The 19,102-nt window shown below is 52.8% G+C and overlaps 6 protein-coding genes across 6 annotated transcripts; 4 read left to right on the plus strand and 2 right to left on the minus strand.

Moving 5' to 3' along the window:
* Window positions 1–1,354: 1,354 nt before the first annotated feature.
* N0V96_009051 (uncharacterized protein) lies at window positions 1,355–3,300 on the plus strand (the record flags this gene model as incomplete). Its single annotated transcript, XM_053188989.2, has 2 exons — window positions 1,355–1,776; window positions 1,839–3,300. 2 exons carry the CDS (start codon window positions 1,355–1,357, stop codon window positions 3,298–3,300), a joined length of 1,884 nt encoding a protein of 627 aa, XP_053053755.2.
* Window positions 3,301–4,458: 1,158 nt separating this feature from the next.
* On the plus strand, window positions 4,459–5,892 carry N0V96_009052 (uncharacterized protein; the record flags this gene model as incomplete). Its single annotated transcript, XM_053188990.2, has 2 exons — window positions 4,459–4,617; window positions 4,672–5,892. 2 exons carry the CDS (start codon window positions 4,459–4,461, stop codon window positions 5,890–5,892), a joined length of 1,380 nt encoding a protein of 459 aa, XP_053053756.2.
* Window positions 5,893–6,791: 899 nt separating this feature from the next.
* Window positions 6,792–8,199, minus strand: N0V96_009053 (uncharacterized protein; the record flags this gene model as incomplete). Its single annotated transcript, XM_065758527.1, has 6 exons — window positions 6,792–7,215; window positions 7,275–7,370; window positions 7,432–7,549; window positions 7,613–7,759; window positions 7,815–8,033; window positions 8,112–8,199. The coding sequence occupies 6 exons, from the start codon at window positions 8,197–8,199 to the stop codon at window positions 6,792–6,794; spliced, it is 1,092 nt and encodes a 363-aa protein (XP_065612920.1).
* Window positions 8,200–9,414: 1,215 nt separating this feature from the next.
* On the minus strand, window positions 9,415–10,980 carry faeB-1_1 (Feruloyl esterase; the record flags this gene model as incomplete). The annotated part of the gene is made up of 1 exon (XM_053188992.1): window positions 9,415–10,980. One exon carries the CDS (start codon window positions 10,978–10,980, stop codon window positions 9,415–9,417), a length of 1,566 nt encoding a protein of 521 aa, XP_053053758.1.
* A 2,765-nt stretch (window positions 10,981–13,745) lies between these two features.
* N0V96_009055 (uncharacterized protein) lies at window positions 13,746–15,538 on the plus strand (the record flags this gene model as incomplete). Its single annotated transcript, XM_065758528.1, has 5 exons — window positions 13,746–14,211; window positions 14,267–14,335; window positions 14,401–14,997; window positions 15,047–15,153; window positions 15,218–15,538. 5 exons carry the CDS (start codon window positions 13,746–13,748, stop codon window positions 15,536–15,538), a joined length of 1,560 nt encoding a protein of 519 aa, XP_065612921.1.
* A 1,056-nt stretch (window positions 15,539–16,594) lies between these two features.
* On the plus strand, window positions 16,595–17,665 carry N0V96_009056 (uncharacterized protein; the record flags this gene model as incomplete). Its single annotated transcript, XM_065758529.1, has 3 exons — window positions 16,595–17,047; window positions 17,128–17,499; window positions 17,558–17,665. 3 exons carry the CDS (start codon window positions 16,595–16,597, stop codon window positions 17,663–17,665), a joined length of 933 nt encoding a protein of 310 aa, XP_065612922.1.
* Between the last annotated feature and the right edge of the window lie 1,437 nt (window positions 17,666–19,102).

Genomic DNA, 19,102 nt, shown 5'->3' on the forward strand with positions numbered 1-19,102 from the left:
ATCCCGGTAGGTAGATTGGGACAACTTCATTCTTATATGTGCTCATTCCCACCTCTATGCATTCTGGAGAATTGGAATCTGTGGAAGGAAACGTCGCTGTTAGGCGTTCCATTGAACGCATAAATGAACTGTCTCATCGCAAATCTTTCACAACCCTGCTTGAAGTCAGCACTACAAGCATACAGCAGTGACACCGGCAGCCTCAACTTCATTCGTTATACACGAGGCAACACATCATTCACGTTAACCAGCGCATGCTTGGGATGTGGCACGGTCGCCATTATCATGACAGCATTGGTCTGTTGACCCGAAGATACCATGTCTCCATGAGCTATAGGCCAAGATTTCTGTCACTACCTTTCCATGAAGCTAGCTTAAACGCTTGCAAGTATTAACGGGCGAAATTTCACAATCGTCCATTCAGGTATTCTCTCAACGTTGAACAAGATCGACGCTAACATGAATATTTGAGATTTTGGTCCACTACACATCTAGCAAGTGGACTTGACAAGGCTCGGCGGATCATGAAACAATCCAACTTGCTCTCTCTCCTTAGTTGGGCCCAGGTAGGCGATTTTCGTTCCGCAGTCTGCTGGCCTACCCAAACTAAGAACGGATCGTTGACATCATGGCCCATTCAGAACTGGGCTAAATTCGCAAGAATTGGTCGGCAACAGCCGCCAAAATCCCAGATTGGGCTTGCAGGTCGTCCTGAAGTCTGTCGTTCGATCTTTCACCTGCGTCTAGGCTGTCAAGGTTCGGACGAGCGACCCTTTGAACTTCGCCCGACTCTCCCCTGAGCAAGCAGTCAAAAGTCAAATCCTGACTAGCGTCATGTTTACACCCCCGCAAGCTCCCGTTGCCCACGTTTCCGTGCCTGGAGATCATGGGAAAACATGTCCTTGAACCAATCTTCATTGTTCGTGGAAATACCAAAAAAGGGTCCAAGCAGCAAGCCGCTGTCTGACCAGAAGACCCTAAGAACGGTGGTCATCGGTGTAAGCCCCAATTTCTGCGGTGGTGCGGTCTGTTCACGCGCTAATGCAAACAAACTTAGCCAGGAACGCAATAGACTATGTCTAGCGTGAGCAAAACGAGCGTGATCTTCTAGCGCCCGCCTCCAGTCTAGCTGAACATGGACTTTAGCTCTCGTAAACACTCGCGACAGGATCTATTCCGGGCAAGGCTCACAGCGTCCGGTGGGATGGGGATCGGATGGAGCAAACATGTCATGCAGTTATAAGTGTCTTGTTAATCCTATTTACTTCCAGATGTTGTCTATCAACCTCCAAGTCTCACGGGTCGACAGTTCACTCTCTTCTTGTCTAATTTTTTCCTATACTCTCTTTACAAAATGCGTGTCACTTACGCCGTTTCCACGTTCATTACTATATTGGGCTTGACCCATGCCGCCCCGGCTGACGAGGAGGCACGATTCCACGCCGAGCATAAGCGCCAGCTCGGCACCAGCGCAGGAAGTCTTGGAAAGGATGCGACTTTCGACTATGTCATTGTTGGCGGTGGCACGGCCGGCCTTGTGATGGCCAACAGACTCAGCGCCAACCCCGATGTTACGGTAGCTGTGCTTGAAGCCGGCACGTTCTACGAGGTCACCAATCTCCTCATCGGCCAGACACCCGCTGGAGATACCCTTTTCGCTGGAGCTAGTCCTCTCGACACCAACCCTCTGGTGGACTGGAACTTCATCACACAGCCGCAAACCGGTGCCAACAACCGCAAGATCCACTATGCTCGCGGGAAGTGTCTCGGTGGAAGGTGAGTTTCAAAGTCCTCTGCAGTTTCATCCGTCTTGAAGAAAGATGCTAATACAACAATAGTTCCGCCCGCAACTTCATGATCTACCAGCGCGGTACCAAGCAGTCCTACCAGAAGTGGGCAGATGCTATCGGCGATGATAGCTACACCTGGGATTCCCTGCTTCCGTACTTCAAGAAGAGCGTCAAGTTCACCCCGCCCGGCCCTACTCGCTTCCCCAATGCCAGCGCAGAGTACAACCTTGACGCTTTCGATGCTGCTGGAGGCCCTCTTGACGTCTCCTACGCCAACTACGCCCAGCCCTTCAGCACGTACCTCGAGCCCTCCCTCAACGAGATCGGCATTCCCCAGGCCCAGGACTTCAACAGCGGTGAGCTCATGGGTGCGCAGTACTGCTCCGACACTATTCAGCCCAGCAACCAGCAGCGCGAGTCCAGTCAGACCTCATTCCTCAACGCGGCCATCGGCCGCAAGAACCTCAAGGTCTACCAGCTGTCTCTAGCCAAGAAGATTCTCTTTGACAGCAACAAGAAGGCGACCGGTGTTGTTCTCACCTCCAACGCCGGCATCACCACCTACACCCTCAAGGCTAACAAGGAGGTCATCTTGTCCGCCGGTGCATTCCAGAGCCCCCAGCTTCTCATGGTCTCCGGTGTCGGCCCCAAGGACCAGCTCAACAAGTTCAAGATTCCGATCGTCGCTGAGCGTCCTGGTGTCGGCCAGAACATGGAGGACCACGTTTTCTTTGGTCCCACGTGGCGCGTCAAGGTTCAAACTTTGACCCGTCTGGCTAACGACCTCATCTACACTGCTGCCCAGTTCGCCTTCGACTACTCCATCCGCAAGATTGGCCCTCTCACCAACCCCGTCTGCGACTTCCTCGGCTGGGAAAAGACTCCTCGTGACCTCATCTCCTCTGATGCTGCTGCCATCCTCGACAGCAACTTCCCTGCTGACTGGCCCGAGATCGAGTACCTCACCGCCCCCGGCTACGTCGGCGACTTCTCCAACCTTCTCCTCACCCAGCCAAAGGACGGCTACCAGTACGCCACCATTCTCGGAGGCCTCGTTGCTCCCATGTCCAGAGGTACCGTCACCCTCGCGTCCGCCGATACCAAGGACCTGCCTCTCATCGACCCCAAGTGGCTCACCGACCCCACCGATGTTGCCGTCGCCGTCGCTACCTTCAAGCGTCTGCGCCAGGCCTTTGCCTCCAATGCCATGAAGCCCGTCTTGGCCGACAACAAGGAGTACTTCCCCGGTGCCAAGGTCGAGACTGATGCCCAGATCCTCCAGAACATTCGCAACACTGTCATGACCATCTGGCACGCCAGCTGCACGTGCCGTATGGGCAAGTCTGACGACCCCATGGCTGTCGTTGACAAGGATGCCAAGGTCATTGGTGTCAGTGGTCTGAGAGTCGTTGATGCTAGCAGCTTTGCGCTCCTGCCTCCTGGCCACCCTCAGAGCACTGTCTATGTCTTGGCCGAGAAGATCTCTGCCCAGATTTTGGCCGGCTACTAGATACCTAGTTGACATGCCTTCACTTGTCCAAAGGAATCGGGGCGCTTGCATATAGATGGAATAATGTCTTTTGAGAGAAGCGATACACACTACCAAGTGTCACTGAACATTTAATGTAATAGAAGTCTGTAATTATATCGAATCCATGGCGAACACCTTTTACGTTTTACAATGACCTCCCTAAAAATTATCGAAGGGGCTATTCTTACTTGCAAACTCTCATCATCTCCTTGACTTGCCACAAGCCCGATGGCGAGGAACAGAATGCAACGGCAAGCTCCAGCCGTGCGATCAACCCCCTGCTCCAAAGAGTGGAGGCATTTCGGGCAAGGTTGCCGAATCAAAACTTACTGGCGTGATCGCCTCATCCGATCAATTGACAGATATGGCCCCTGATTGCCGTTTATGTGGGTTGATCTCGGCAAACCTGTGTAACGGCTCAGTCAGTGACCGAATGCGCCATACCGAAGACTTTGATTACCAATGAGGCCTATGGCATCTTTCCACAGATTCTCAGTGAACTTGTCACTTGTTCTCTCCCTTCTCCAAAGCCCGTCAACTAAGTGATTCATCAGGTCATCACACATACCTTTCACTCACATCAAGGAATCCAAGGTGTCATTACGTACACCATTATGCTCGTCAGCAATATTCAAGCAGGCTAGGAAGGGATGAGTCTTGGGTTCGCCGCAACGCATGCATAACCTCAATTGGGAAGCACCACTTCGTGATTGGACCCTGTCATCTTGTTGAACAACGTGCATCTGGTCTCCCCATTCGCATAACCCAGCAAATAGTTCGCGGTGACCTTGCTGCACGTGGAATTAATCTTCTACGCTAAGCCGGGATCACTTCCGTGTTCTGCATCTCATGTCTCCAGACCCAGTCCTCCCAACGGCAGCACCTCCGAACGTCCGATGCGTTGAAGTGGCGTAGCAAAACGGCACCTGTGTCCTACATAAGAACTCATTTACAGACGCGGATCTTCTCGAACTCGTTCGTTGCACTCACAGTCTCGGCTAACATTGCAAGCTCATCAGTGACGACCGATATAGACGTTGCATGTTCGTTGTTTTATGTCGCCACTAATACTAAGTACCGGTATTAAGGGCCAGTATGTCGTCAACTCTTATCGCAGTCCTTCTTGGCACTCTTTCAATGGCGTCGGCAGCAATCGTACCGACGAGCAACAGGACAACCATTATCGAGAGAGATGTTGTCATTCTAGGCGGAGGTGCTTCTGGAGCTCACGCAGCCGTGAGACTCCGCGAAGATAATAATAAGACAATTGTTATCGTAGAGAAACAGAACCGGATCGTAAGTCCATAACAAATGAACCTGATGAGCACTGCAAAGCTAACTTTTACTCAGGGTGGTCATGTGGCAACGTTCACGGATCCCGGGACAGGAAATCCATACGACTTTGGCGTGAACTCATACACAGATTACGGCGGCGCCCGTGACTTCTTCGCCCGCTTCAATATTCCGGTGCAGACTCCTGTGAGACAGGCATTGACGACTACGTATGCCAACTTCAAGACAGGAAAGACCACCAACTATTCCCTGCCGGCCTCTGCGGACGCTACAGCTGCCCTGAAGGCTTATCTCGAGCAATGCGAGAAGTACGAATCGTATATTCTTCCCTCCTACGCAAACTTCCCAGACCCGACCGTTGGGGTTCCTGAAGACCTTACCCTGAAGTTCTCCGACTTCGTCGAGAAGCATAATCTGCAGGCTGCTGTTCCTCGCATCTTTCAGATCACCGGCCTAGGATTGGGCAACATCGCCGACCAGACTACCTTGTATGTCATGCAGAGCTTCGGCGCACCCATCACTCGGTCGTTCTTGGGCACGGTTGGCTCCTTCGTGCCTGTATCCAGGCGTAACCAAGACATCTACGATGCTATTGCGAACCTCCTCGGCGACGATGTCCTTTATTCATCCACAGCTATCCAGACTTCCCGTACCGAAGATGGCGTGGAGGTTCTTGTCCGTGGTCCCGACAGCGAGCAAACACTCATTCGAGCCAAGAAACTCCTCATCTCTTTTGAGCCTACACTTGCCAACTTCGATGGCATTGATATCAGCGATGAGGAGACAACCGTCTTCTCAAAGTGGGAGTGGACTACTGTTCACGCCGGCATCGTCTCTAACCCTTCCCTGCCTATCAGCTATTCCCTCACGAACAACGTTCCCACCAATTGGATCTCCCTTCCCGAAACTCCCTTCGTTGGTCGCTTCGACTACCTCGGCGATGACAACTTCCGTGTGCTCATTACCGGCTCCTCCGATTACGACAGTACTCAGGCGCAAGCGCTGGTCAGGAAGTCCCTCCAATTGCTAGCTGACGCGGGCACGATCCCGAACCTCGGCACCGAGCAGCTCAATGTGAAGGCCTGGGCTAATCATGGTGCCGTGAGTTTGCGCGTTTCTGGCGCTGAGCTGGCAGCTGGCCATATTACCGAGCAGTACGCTCTTCAGGGTCAGAGAAACACATACTACACGGGAGCTGCATGGTCTGCGCAATTCACCACTATTTTGTGGGAGTATAACAACCAGTACCTCTTACCAAAGCTGCTGGCAGAGCTTTGAAAGAGTCTGGTGCCGCTTCGAGGGCCTGTTGATGAGAAACTTCCAGTAATTACCTTATATCAGGAAATAATGGATAATCTCGTTATCAAGAAGGATCAAAGTCGAAGACACAATGCGTAAGCTCCTATTCTATCTCGTTGTTCTGGACGTCAAGATAGAGCATACAGTACAACTTCCAGCGCTTGGTGGCAATAGTGTCTTCCCGATGCTGCAGATTTATTTCCATGAGTCTCGTGACAGCAACGGAGTGAAATCAATAACGAACCGGTGGGAGCGTTTGCACGCCTCTAACTGAACCGCGGAGTCCTCGATATAGCAAGCCCGCAATACCCGGAAGCTCGCCTCTTTCTACAGTCCACTTGTCATCTGATGTAGAATCTGCTAAGTTCCCAGGGTCGGAGACGTGCTTCAACGGGATCCCATCCCGCGTATCCTTAATGTTACTGCAAGGAATAAGCCCCAGCTGCATTACAACAGGCCAGCGCCTCACTCCACCGGCTCACAAGGGCCCCTGATCCAGGACCTTGTCAACAAAAGCACCAATTTCGGCCGAAGGATAACAGAATGTCATCCCATCGGAACGCAATCGCAAGAACTACTTCATGGCACAGGCTTTTGTCTAATCCGTCGGGCCGCACTCCGACATCACTCGGTGATGAGTATTCATGAAGTATGTTCTGTTTTTTTTTTTTTTTTGGGATTCCAAGGGGGTCTTTTTTAGACTGCGAATACTGGCGAGTAAAGCGCCCTTGACGAACTATTTACAAATCGGTGTGAAGAGAAGCAAATCTAACTCGGTACAAAGAACGCCCATGTGTACCTGATCTTTCACTGCAATCAAATGCCGAATTATCTGGGGGATAGGTTTTGCTTATGCCGCTCATTGACGGTTCGAAATGCTACTCAAGGTGTTCAGATCTCCTGGCAAACTCCGTAGTCTTGATGATCCCTTGCAAGTTGCTGGCCTGTACTTGTATCGCGGTTTCTTCTTCGATCCGTAAAGCTTTACTCCGATCTGGCTCGTTGAGCATGACGCCTACTGGAGGCTGCATAGTTGGGAGTCTCATCTCACCCGTCTGTGTGCCGTATCGTGGATCCAGGGCCCATTCATCGAGTTCGTATTGATTGCTTCTTGTTGTCCAGGCACTACGGCTGCGGAAGGTTTCGTACTCGAGCGTTCTCGGTCCAGAGCCTGTCTGTTGTGATCGCTTCCCACATACATCTGGAATATGCTGGTTATATGCTGAGAGGCTGAGTAACTTGTTGACGAGAGGTTTCAAGGCTGGTGCGCATGCCGCGGCGATGCCAACCTGCAGCTGCAGGCTAAATATGAACACCCTTGATCAGCTAAGAGACATAACACCTTCAGTAATCGTACCTACAAGCCCCAGAACTGAATGCTTCTGTTGAAAGTTTTATCAGGCTCGCTGTCGTTGTTGAGTTGGTATACTGCTTTGACTATGCCCATCGAGACAGCACTGAGGGCCCCATTAGTCACGGGATCCGAACAACTATGACACTAGATCATATGGTACTCACAAGTACCCCAAGCTCAGGATCCCAATTGCGTAGAGACGTAGTTTGCGCTTCATCTGCAGGTTCCATATGATTGGCACGGGCAGGGTGGCTAGAATTACGTCGGTGAAGATATTGAATCCTAAAAGTTGGTAAGCGATGATATCACGACATTGCAGTCATAGGATATGGGAACCTGACTTACCTGTGTTGATGATACCAAACAGATTGATGTTATTGCCATCCTTACATTTTGGAGGTGGTGTCGTGTTCCTGTCCCAAAATCCTGACATGGGCTTGCAGTGAAGGAAAAATGGGAACATGCCACCAATCGAGTAGAAGAAGACAAGAGCTTAGTTGGACTGTCAGTATTTGATAGAAGGGGCCAATGACTGTGGCTGACTTACCAATTGTTGACCACAATGCCCACTTGTACCATCCGGTTTTACTCAAGCGCAAGAGACTCAGGGCAATGGAAACCTTGAGAAACATGAGAGCCCCGGCGGCGGAGATGATGGCCTGCCAAAAAGCAACGTGGTTGAACACGACGTAGTCATACTTCTTATCAATGGTCAAGAAGTGCTTGCCAAGGCCGTACCGCGCCTGAATCACGAATGAGATCCATCCTCCCCAGGCACAGAGCTACAAACTCGATCAAGTCAGTCTCTGTGGGCAGCAAATATTGGGACTTCGATGCTGTGTACTTGCCGCCGACATGACCATGACCGCATCGTCCCACCCAGGCGCCTTGATGACCCATATTCTGGCGTATATCCGTAGCGCAACGCTCATCTGCGCCAGGAGATGAAAAACAGTTACGATGGCGATTATGCGTGCAGTGTTGCTCTCAGCGGCCCATGCCGGATCCAAACGCGTGGGAGCCGTTCCGTTCGTGTTGTTCATGTCTGCCCATCATAGGTCATCACGAGTAGTGTCCTTTGTGGACTGCCAAGATGGAGACGACCAGTAGAAAAGGTCCTGGTAAGAAGGAACATGGTCTGTGTGTGTTGTACTGCCGACGGCAACTATCGTAGTCATTCAATCAGCGAAGCGAACGCGAGTTGAGAGAAAGAAACTTTGAAGGTGAGGAAACCTTGAACTATATGCGGCAATGTTCAACAAGAGGCGGTAGTCAAAACTTGCTAGGAACCCTGTTAGAGTTGGCTATGATAGCCTATTCAAACTCCAGACCGGAGAATTTCCTGATTCATGGATAAGACTGCACAGCACGGATTAGGGGTAGAGGTTGAATCAGATGCATCACATTATCGCTATCTTCCTGCGTTTCAACGACCTGGGATACAGAAGGAGGCAATTTGACATTTATACGCAGCAAAGTCGAATGCATTCAATGTTCCGTTTTCTTTCCTTTTTTTTTTTTTTTTCCCGATTCCCTTAAGCCTTCATTTCGACGAGAAGAGTGCACGTTCTTTCCTTAGGGGAACCAGAGCTTAGTAATTGAAATGGGCTGCCTAAAGGTGTGGGTTTGACGTTGATGCCCTCATAGAGTCGGAAGTGCGACTCTATTTTCCAAGAAGCACCGTCCGTTGTAGTCGATGGCCGAGCGGTACGATTCTCGCCTTCAGTGATGAGCGCGTGTGGATAGCTTCTTCTTTTGAACATTTCCCGTCATAGTAATTTTGGTGCAGAGCAATGTCATCACGTGGTATTTGCGCGTACACATTGTACTTGTTTCAATGGAATACGATGACACTTTCAGAAGGTTGCGAGGTCGAGTCGAGATTTCTTTTCCTCTTCTTTCCTTCTCCCTCTACCTACGGGAAGAGAAACCGGCTACCAATTGGTTCGGGCTTTCAGCTTGAACATTGTCAACTTCACGTTGAAGGAGCCGCCACAAGAAGACAATCAGGGGACGAGTTTCCACATTACTTGTCACTGTTATGATACAACGGAATAATAGTACATGTAATCTTGTCATTCATATTATGGTAATGTGCAGTGAGCAATATGTACGTCAGAAGCAGACTAAGCCCAAGAAGAAAAACATTATACACAAGTCCAGCTATCAGGGGAGTTGGGATCTCCCGACTTGTACACATTACGCGTTGGGTATTTGCAGTGCTTCCTCGTGAAAGCAACCTGGCCGCCCTGCGTACCATTGACAAACGCAGTGCCGAGGATCGAGTCCGGCGCGACGCCCTCCTCAACCCACCGAACAATGGCCGAGAGAACATTGCGCTCAGGCTCGAACCCGGCAACGGCAGATTCCTTGTTGCCGATGAAGCTGGCGCCGGGGCCGCCGCTGCAGTGGTTCATGCCCGAGATGCGGAAGTACCTATAGAACTCGTCGAGCTGCGCGGACGTGAGGCCCATGGTGCGCGAGACGTGGTTGTAGTAGCGCGCGCTGTTGTCGCTGCTGATGATGGGATCCTGGAGGCCGTGGTAGTGCAGCACCTTGGTGCCGCGGTCCTTGACGCCGGAGAGGTCGCCCTTCCATGTCTCGATGCCACCGGGGTTCTGGGCGGCGGCGGCGGCGAAGTCCTTGGGGCCGATGGTGGCCGGGTCCCAGGTCGTGTCGTTGTAGATGACGTTTTGGAACCAGTCCGTGGTGTAGGGGAACGCGCGACCGGCGAGCAGGATCTGGGTGGGCTGGCCACCGGGTTGGAGGCGGGGGTAGACAAGAGTCCCGTCCTGGCCGTATAGGTCGGAGAAGACGGTGCGGACCGTCTGGGCCTGGACGCCGGTCAAGCAGTTTGCCGTCTGGTTGGCGCCGCAGATGAGAGACTCGGGGCGGTACTGGCACAGGTCGGGGTCCTCGATGATGCCGTCGACGTGGCCATCGAGACCGTCGCACTGGTTGAGGAGGTCCTTGTAGACGACGTTCCAGAGATCCGCCGACAAGAAAGTCGGCTTGTCAGAGGTGCCGGTGGCGGTGAAAAAGTGACCGCTCCAGGATGTCAGGTTGTTGAAGGCGAAGGCGGGTGCACCAGCCACAATACCGTCAAAGTCGTCAGGGAAGTCCTGGGCTTCCTTGAAGCCCTGCCTACCGCCAGTCGAGCATCCAAGGTAGTATGACTTGGTGTGCTCCTTGCCGTAAAGAGCCTTAGTCGTCTCCTTGCCAATGACGACGCCGGTGTGGAGGGATCGGTAGGCAAAGTCTTCGATGGTGCCGGGGTTGTTGAGGAAGGGTGAGCCAATGGTGCCGTTGTGTCCGTTGTTGGCGCCGACTGCAGCGAAGCCTCTGGAGACAGCGTAGGCAATGTCTTCATACTGAATACAGCCGCCGGTGCCTCCGTTGCCGGTGCTCAAGAAACGGCCGGTCCAGTTGGAGGGCAGCCAGGCCTCAATGCTGACGTTGCTGATGGGTCCGGTGGTGGTCAACATAGATACACGACAAATGTCGACTTCGACAACCTGTCCAGGGCGAGTGCAAGTCGGGTGGTTCTCTGGGAAGGTGATGTTGGTTCCGGCAGAGACGGGTGTGGAAAACCAGACGGTGGTGTTTGGCAGCTTCAAGTTGTTGGCGAGAGCACTGCAGTCGTCGGCGAAAGCGCTCATGACGTACTGGGCCGCCGGCACCAGCAGCATCGCAGAAAGGTTGAGGGACTTCATGTCGGCGAATGGGCGTTGAATTGGACAAATTCCAAGGTCCATTCGAGGCTGGCGATCGTCTATCCGGAGGTGTCGGGGCTCAATGGCTTCTTTATAATGACGGATGGAGGATGTACTGTAGTTGACCGGGTGTCCAGAAGTCAGGTAGTCTCCAATGTGACGATGCTAGGTCGTTCATCTCAACCCAACCCTGGCAAGAAGACTAGTAACAAATCGATGCCCACCCTCGGCGATCCCAGCCGGGTGGCGTGCCGGTCGGCGTGGAGTGACGGCAGTTAGCCACGGCATGACTGGACAAGGCGACCTTCCAGACAAAAGCAAACACTGGGCGGTCTATGCCTGATTCAAGGCGAGAATCTGAGAAGCTCTGACAGCAATAGAAAGAGGCATAGTGACCTGCCTTTTTCTCCCCACACTGGTAGACTACACGTGTTAGCTTGAGGGGATAACCATGCATCGGCAATGGCGAGTGCGGAGAAGGCGACCAGGTTGGGGTATGCTCTCCGGGGGTTGATCGCAGCGGAAGAGTCTTCTACCGGGCGGCAGGCAGGACTCGTCATGTTCACTTTGTGGCTTTTGCTCATGTGAGCAAGAGTCGTGTCACTATGCTCTCGAGTGAACATGGAAGCTGGGCCGCGCGCGGCAAGCAAGGGAGAGAAGACGGATCTAGAGCCAGTTCAACTCTAAAACTGTGATGAAGCTTGTTTGGATAGTGGAGGCGTTTGCTGATGAGAAGAGCCGAGTGTGGAATTAGCGTAGCCTGCGCGATGGGGAAGAAACTGGAGAAGTGCATTTCCCCAGTGTCACTAAATGCAAGGAGACGCTTCTCCACGTGCGGGGAGACGCCGGTTTACCCGGGGGCTGGGTAGTCTGAGCCTTGGAAACCCAACGTTGGTAGCGTTAGTAGGCTTAGTGACGGAGGAGCTGGAAATCGTTCTCCCAAGAGAATGGAAGGTCGTTATTGAGCACGGGTTGTTGAGTAATCGTACAGGTTCACAACTCGAGAAAAGTCTGATGTGTTTCGAGAGCTTCAAAGATCACCGTACGGGTGTTCCCTCGTTGTTTCTCGTGCGGATCCATTCACCTTGCCTCTCTGAAAAAGTTTGATGTTTCAAGAGTCAGGACTCTGAACAAACCACGCAAAAATCCGCTGACAGAGGCCCTCAGATCGTTCGAGTCGCGCGGCGGCCCGACAAGCAACACCCATGAACCTGACGGTGCCTCTTTCGTTGCAACCATTTGCGGGAGTCCCTGTAGATCTGACCCTCTCGAACGCCCTGACACTGACAGTTCTCTACAACGGAATCAATTTGTTTCCTTTCTGCTGATTTCTTGCTTATGGATCCTACCTGCATACGCGTCCAGATGGCCTTTAATCCCCTTAATATCGAGAAACGAATGACGTTCAGAGCGGCCTGCCAAAACGAGACGTGTGTGAGGGCTATACCTGCGGCATTATCCTCGGCATCATCTAATCTTCTTCCCATCTACGACGTTGCACACATGACACCTTGGCATTCCCCAAAATGGGCACTTTTGGATTTCTCTCAACCATGGAACATGAGGTTTTAGACATCACCCGCGCTGGCTTACCGAAGATTTAGTGCAGAGGGGTATTCGGGGTTTCGGTGCGCTGCGTGACTTAGCTGCATGATGTTTTGCGCCCCCAAGAGGGGGGAGTTGAGCCGTGAGGAACGCAAAGTCCGACTGACTCGGAAAACCCGGTGTCCATGTCACGTCCCTTCAGTAATCTCTCCCATCTGGGGGACCCGCCGGCCGAAGCCAAGTCGGCGCAGCCGTCGATCATCACTTCCAATGACATAGTGATATAGTGAGGCACTTTGTCTCCTTCGGTCCGTTGGTACAAGGGCTATCGCAGACTTTGCACCGCGGAAGATTCCGTCTGCTTTTCAGTCATCCATCCGATCGAGAGAAGAAATTGACGCTTTGGTCACCGCTCCGGGCACCACTGTAACGCTCCGGATGGAGACTCGACTGGAGCAGAGGAGTCGTTGATATCCAGCGCACTACGACAATAGCCAAGAGATAATCCGTAGTAAAGCCGGCTACAAATCCGCTGTATTATGTTCGTACGGAAAACCTCCGACGAGATCTCGGACCCGACGACGCGGAGCTAAAACTTGGGTTGACGCCAATTGTAGTCCCGGCCGGCAGCCATGATGCCGGGTTTCCGCCTTCTAGTAGCACACCCGAACAAGCATTTGGATCGGGCACTGAGTACGGCGGTCATGCTCTCTCTCTTCAACCTGACATCTGCAAACAACCTTTATCGACCAACACGAACATGCGTATATTTTGAGGGATACGGCACCATATTTTATCTTGATGATGTTTTCAGCAGCCGATGTAGCGGTCCGAAAGATGATCCCCGCGAAACTTTCGGACCGAGCCACATCCCCGCAGTAGCTTTGCTCATCAACTCAATCATTTCCTTGACAGAAGGATAAACATGTACTTCTTAACACCCCGTAAACTTCGCAAACGAGGATCGTCAAGAAAAGGTTGAACAATAAGTTTATCAGGTACATTGAGCCTGGTCAAATTTGAAGCCAAAAGTAAGTGGTAGTCGGATTGAAGGAAAAGGTTTATTCAATCTGATAGGGAATGGATCAAATTTAAAGAGTTTGTGAATGTGAGTCTTGAAGCCTGGGCTTTAATTCGTGAACAGCCACCTGTACTGGGAAGAGCTTCCAGTCCCAAACCGCCCTCAAACCGTCATCACTTCTAGCTCTCATCACTTCATTATGGACACGAACGCCTCAACCACATCACCCAGCTGGGCAGAGTTTGCTACTTTGAAGCTATCCTCGTCGCTCCCTGCATCTCATGCTGGTCTCTATTGGCTAGTCTTCCTCGTGATTGCTTCAGTCATCGCGGCACCTCTCCGGCACAAGTTTCAAGATGTCGAGATCTACCCAGTCATCAATAAGACCAAGGAGGAATACCTGACTGGCGGGAGAGCCCTCCTCGCCAAAGGGGCCAAGGAATACGGCGGTAAGCCGTTCAGGGTCTTTACAGGCCAGGGCAGCACCCTCACAGTCCTGGCGCCTGAATTCTGTCACGACGTGAAGAATGACAACCGCTTAAGCTCGACAGAGTTTCTCTTGGCTTACTGGCAGGCTGGGACACCAGGCTTCGAGCCGTACTTTAGCTCAGGAAGCGAGCTCATTCGTGAGATGATTCGAACTCACCTCACTCAGAGTGACGTTGGTGAGTCTGAAGAACCCAACAAGTCTCCCAAGTTGTGCTCACCGCGACCTTGCAGCCAAGTTATCCCAACCACTCGCAGACGAAGCAGCCAGCGCTCTGAAAGACGTCTTCACCGACAACGAAGGTATACCTAACCACCACCCATCGATCTCATCACCCTCACTGCAGCCTGTCTAACACCGCCCTCAGAATGGCACGAAATCACCCTCGCCCCAACAATCGCCCAAGTCGTCGCCCGCGTCTCCGCTCTAGTCTTCCTCGGCCCCGAACTCTGCCGCGACCCAACATGGCTCAGCATTACCATAAACTACCCCCAAAAAGCTATGGCCGCCGCAAAAGTCCTCCGGTCCTACCCTGCCCCCATCCGACGCTTCGTGCACTGGTTCCTCCCCTGCTGCCGTGAGCTGCGCCAGATGCTCTCCACCGCGCGACAGGCCATCGAGCCGATCCAGCAGAAGCGGAGAGAACAGGAAGCGGTGATGGGCGGTGTGGTGTTTGATAACGCGTTGGCGTGGATCGAGAAGCTGGCGAGGAAGCAGCAGGATCGGACGGCGCAGAATGCGGCGTTTCAGCAGCTGGGGTTGTCGATTCTTGCGAACGCGTCGAGTACGGATATGGTGTCCCAGAATTTGCTGGATTTGTGCGTGAATCCAGAGGTGACGGAGGCTTTGAGGGAGGAGATTCTGAGGGAGACGAGGGATGGGTGGAAGAGCTCGACGTTATATAACCTGAGGCTTTTGGACAGTGTGCTCAAAGAGACGCTGCGTCTTAAACCCATCGCTTCAGGTATGCCTTCTCCTTCTGCGCTATCGCTCTTTTGCTGATATCTCGACAGTGGCTCTTGGGAGGCGTGTGATGGAAGATGACGTGAAATTGAGCGACGGCACCGTGCTGCCCAAGACGACCGGCGTTGCTGTATCATCGGCAAACATGTGGGATCCCGTAAGACACTATATTTCTTGCCGACCGTCCACTGAAACCTGATGACTAACTTTCACAATCGCAGGAGATCTATCCAAACCCAAAAACCTTTGACGGCCGACGCTTCCTCCGGATGCGCGAGGGCGGCAACAACGAGCACAACGCGCAGCTCGCGAGCGTTTCGCCGGAGCACATGGGCTTCGGGCTCGGCTCTCATACGTGCCCGGGTCGGTTCTTCGGCGCCAGTTCCGCGAAGCTGATCATGTCGCATATCTTGCTCGAGTATGAGTTCAAGCTGGCTGATGATGTGGACAAGAGTACCGTTGAGCCTATGCGCTTTGGGTTCTCTACTCTGGCGAATCCTAGGGCGAAGGTTCTGATCAGGCGTCGAAAGGATGTGATCTGAGGTTCAAGAGTACATGTATGGAGGCTTTTCTGGGGCTTGTGTGGCACATCGGGTGCGAGGGGTATGGGTCCAGGCGACGAGGCACAAGACATTGCTTTCTAGTAGATGCTTGGGATGGAAGATGAGCCTGCAGACAAACGCCTCAAGATTACTGATGGAGAGTAACAAATGAAATCAGTTCGTCTTTCAAATGTAGAGTCTTCGCCAAAGCAACACTAGAAGTTGTTTGGATAAGATGAAAAGCGTGTGAAATATCGACAGACCCGGGACTTCGGCTCGACGAGCAGCGATGCGAAACCGAGAAACTTCTCGTCAATAAGCTTCACTTTTGGGTAGCACTAATACCACGTATCCAAGCTAGATATTTTTGGTTCCCAAATTGACCGCGGAGCCTCAGCGCAGTCGAATTCCCAGGAACGGGAATCTCCGCCCAAGCGATTGGCGGAAGAAGTTTCCGCGCTGAGGGCTACATTGCGGGGTCGGCTCGAGAAGCTCAATCATCATCGGAGAAGGTTGACTATGCTGATTTTTCTGCATACCTCATCGCCTTGAATGAAGCTACAAGCCGAAAATTCCTGTCGTCTTTTCTAGGAGGCAGTCGGCAGATACCTCCGAGTAGAGTTGAATAGGTATGGGATCCAAGGGCCGACCACCGTGATGGAGGGGCAAGGAGGGGGGCGGCCGCATCTCCGGCCTTGGTCACGAACAAGTTCTACATGGGAGAGGGATGAGGGATGGGAGGATAGGGCAGAAACAGGGGCGAAAGCTTAGTATTGGTAAACATACATCAAAGAAACCCTCGACTGGAAGAGTGGTACGGATACAGCCGAGGAGTGGCGGGGGGTGTGCAAGCCTGATCGCCGCGATGCTACTTGGCTCACGGATACGGAGGCTTACGATCCGGAGCACCCATTGAAGCAGGCCATATCTGCGGAAACCTGCAAGACGGTACTTGGCGATGAATAGATAAAATCACCAATAGAACCCTCATCACGCATCCCGCGAAGGGAAATGCTCGTCGTTCACCCGTTCACCTCACATCAAACCATCGCCAAGATGAAGTCCATCCTGAGCATGGCCCTCTGGGCCCTCACCCTCCTCACCGTAGCCCTCGGCGCCGAAGTCGTCCCCCGCGCAACCTTCACCGAGGTGACAGACTACGGCTCGAACCCGACAGGCACGCGCATGTGGCTCTACGTGCCGCAGAACCTCGCCGCCAAGCCCGCCGTCGTGGTGGGCATCCACTGGTGCAGCGGCAGCGCGCAGGCGTACTACCAGGGCAGCCAGTGGGCGCGGTACGCCGAGACGTACGGGTATATCGTCATCTATCCGCAGACGCCGTACACGCGCGACAACTGCTGGGACGTGGCGAGCAAGATGACGCTGACGCACGGCGGGGGTGGCGCGAGTAACTCCATTGCCAACATGGTGAGCTTTGTGATTGCGCAGTATGGGGCGGATAAGAGTAAGGTGTATGCGACTGGCATTTCGTCTGGTGCCATGATGACGGTATGTTCTTGACTTTTGCTCACAGTCTCGTGTCCTCTCCTTGTCAAGTATGCTGATAGGTGATCCTCGTGAGCTCGTAGAACGTCCTGGCGGCGACGTACCCCGACGTCTTCGCAGCCGGCATCGCCTACGCCGGCGTTCCGGCCGGTTGCTTCATGTCCGCGGACGACATCCCCGACTTTTGGAACTCGACGTGCTCAACGGGCCAGTCCATCTGGACGCAGCAGCAGTGGGCCAACGTCGTGTACAACATGTACCCGGGGTACACGGGGGCGCGGCCCAAGATGCAAATCTACCACGGCATGGCGGACGAGACGTTGAACGTGCAAAACTACTACGAGACGATCAAGGAGTGGACGGGGGTGTTTGGGTACTCTGCGACGCCGCAGTCGTCAACGGCGGACTTTCCTAGGAGCCCGTATACCAAGTACGTGTTTGGGGATAAGTTGCAGGTGAGTTTTGATGCTCTGAACACTGGTTGAGGCAACATGTTGATCTTTCATTCATAAGACGTTCCTGGGTACGGGCGTGACCCATTCGATTGATGTGTTTCCGGAAGAAGACCTCAAGTGGTTCGGTTTCGTGGTAAGAATCGACAGGAGCGAAGGGCCGGTGTAGACAAGCTGACTGTTACTCTAGACACCGGTCAGCTCTTCAGCTGCTGCGACGGTTCCCGCGACAACGAGCCGTGCATCTACGACGCTGCGGACTTCCACAGCGGCAGCGACGACGACCACGGCAGCCGGAGGATCCGGGACGGCACCTCAGTGGGGCCAATGCGGAGGGCTCAACTGGACGGGACCGACTGCGGTATGTTGCCACGGTGTGATATGGAGTAGACTGAGCTGAGTGCTGACTTTTTGTTGGGATAGTGCGCGAGTTCGTTCACGTGTGTCAAGGTCAATGACTGTGAGTGCTAAGATGCTTCTGTGTGTTTGATTGAGTGTGCTGACGGTTGTGAAGGGTATTCCCAGTGCCAGTAGTAGTGGTGGTGCAGAGTGAGCATGACAGTCGACGATGATTGTGTTGAGCATCACCGGGAAAGGGTCATGAGCGTCGGGTCGAGATGCAGATTGGGGTGGATGAGGAATGCTGATGAAAAACAAAGAACCCACCCCCCGTTTTCAGCCTCGAAATCTAGTTCTAGACTTCTAGAAGGCATATGAGAAGGGAAGAATCAAGTATTCAGCTGGCCTTGGCTGTTTTTTTTTCACGAAGCTGCTCGCAGGCGCATGGTGCACGTGTTTGCCTGGATTGAAGGTGAGGTTGTGAGGATGGAATGCGAAGAAGTCTGCAAGCAGCTATGCAGCAGTGAGGTCGCCCATCTTATGATGCCTTTTCCTTTCGAAAGGGGGCGATTGAGGGTCCAGTCCAGGTCTCGGATATGGGAGAGAAACCCTTTCCGCGAAACAAGAGCATTCCAGCGGCAAAAAGCAAACATGTGTCTCGGCAGAGGGAATCGCGACGAGGTCTTGGTCTCACTCGAGACTGACGAAATGAGACACTGGCCGATGAGTGAAGAAGGGCTCTGGATGACACCATTTGAGGTTTCATTCGATCGGTCGGTGTATGAGTAAGGTCAGTAGATGGATGTATGAGTGAGTGAGGCTATTCCCGCGGCGGTCTGTGATCCATCAAAATAAATCCACGTGGGTCAGTGAGAGGCGACGATTTGGTCCTCACAGTACCTGGATGGCATGGACCATGTGATGCTGACCGCTGGTTAGCATCGGACAAGACCCGATCGTTGCTCGGGCATTGGGTTGTGTGGTTGGGATCTGTTTTTGAATTTCGCTTCTGCAAGTCTGCAAGGCCTCGACTTTTCTCATTTTTTTAGTCTCACTTTCAAGGGGTCCGTCGGGTGGCGTCATTGGCGGCCCCGCTGTGAGATTTCGTGTGAGAACCTGAAAGTGAGTGACGGAGTGAGAGTGAGCCACTGGGTGAATTTCATGATGAAGAATAAGAGTGACATTGATGCATTGCATTGACACATACAGCAAGGCAGAGGAATGCATTTCCAACGCCCAGAATAGCAAGTGTCATGTAGAAGACATG

Source organism: Colletotrichum fioriniae (assembly GCF_027942845.1).
Source record: "Colletotrichum fioriniae strain IMI 355084 chromosome Unknown scaffold_11, whole genome shotgun sequence".
Lineage (NCBI taxonomy): Eukaryota > Fungi > Ascomycota > Sordariomycetes > Glomerellales > Glomerellaceae > Colletotrichum > Colletotrichum fioriniae.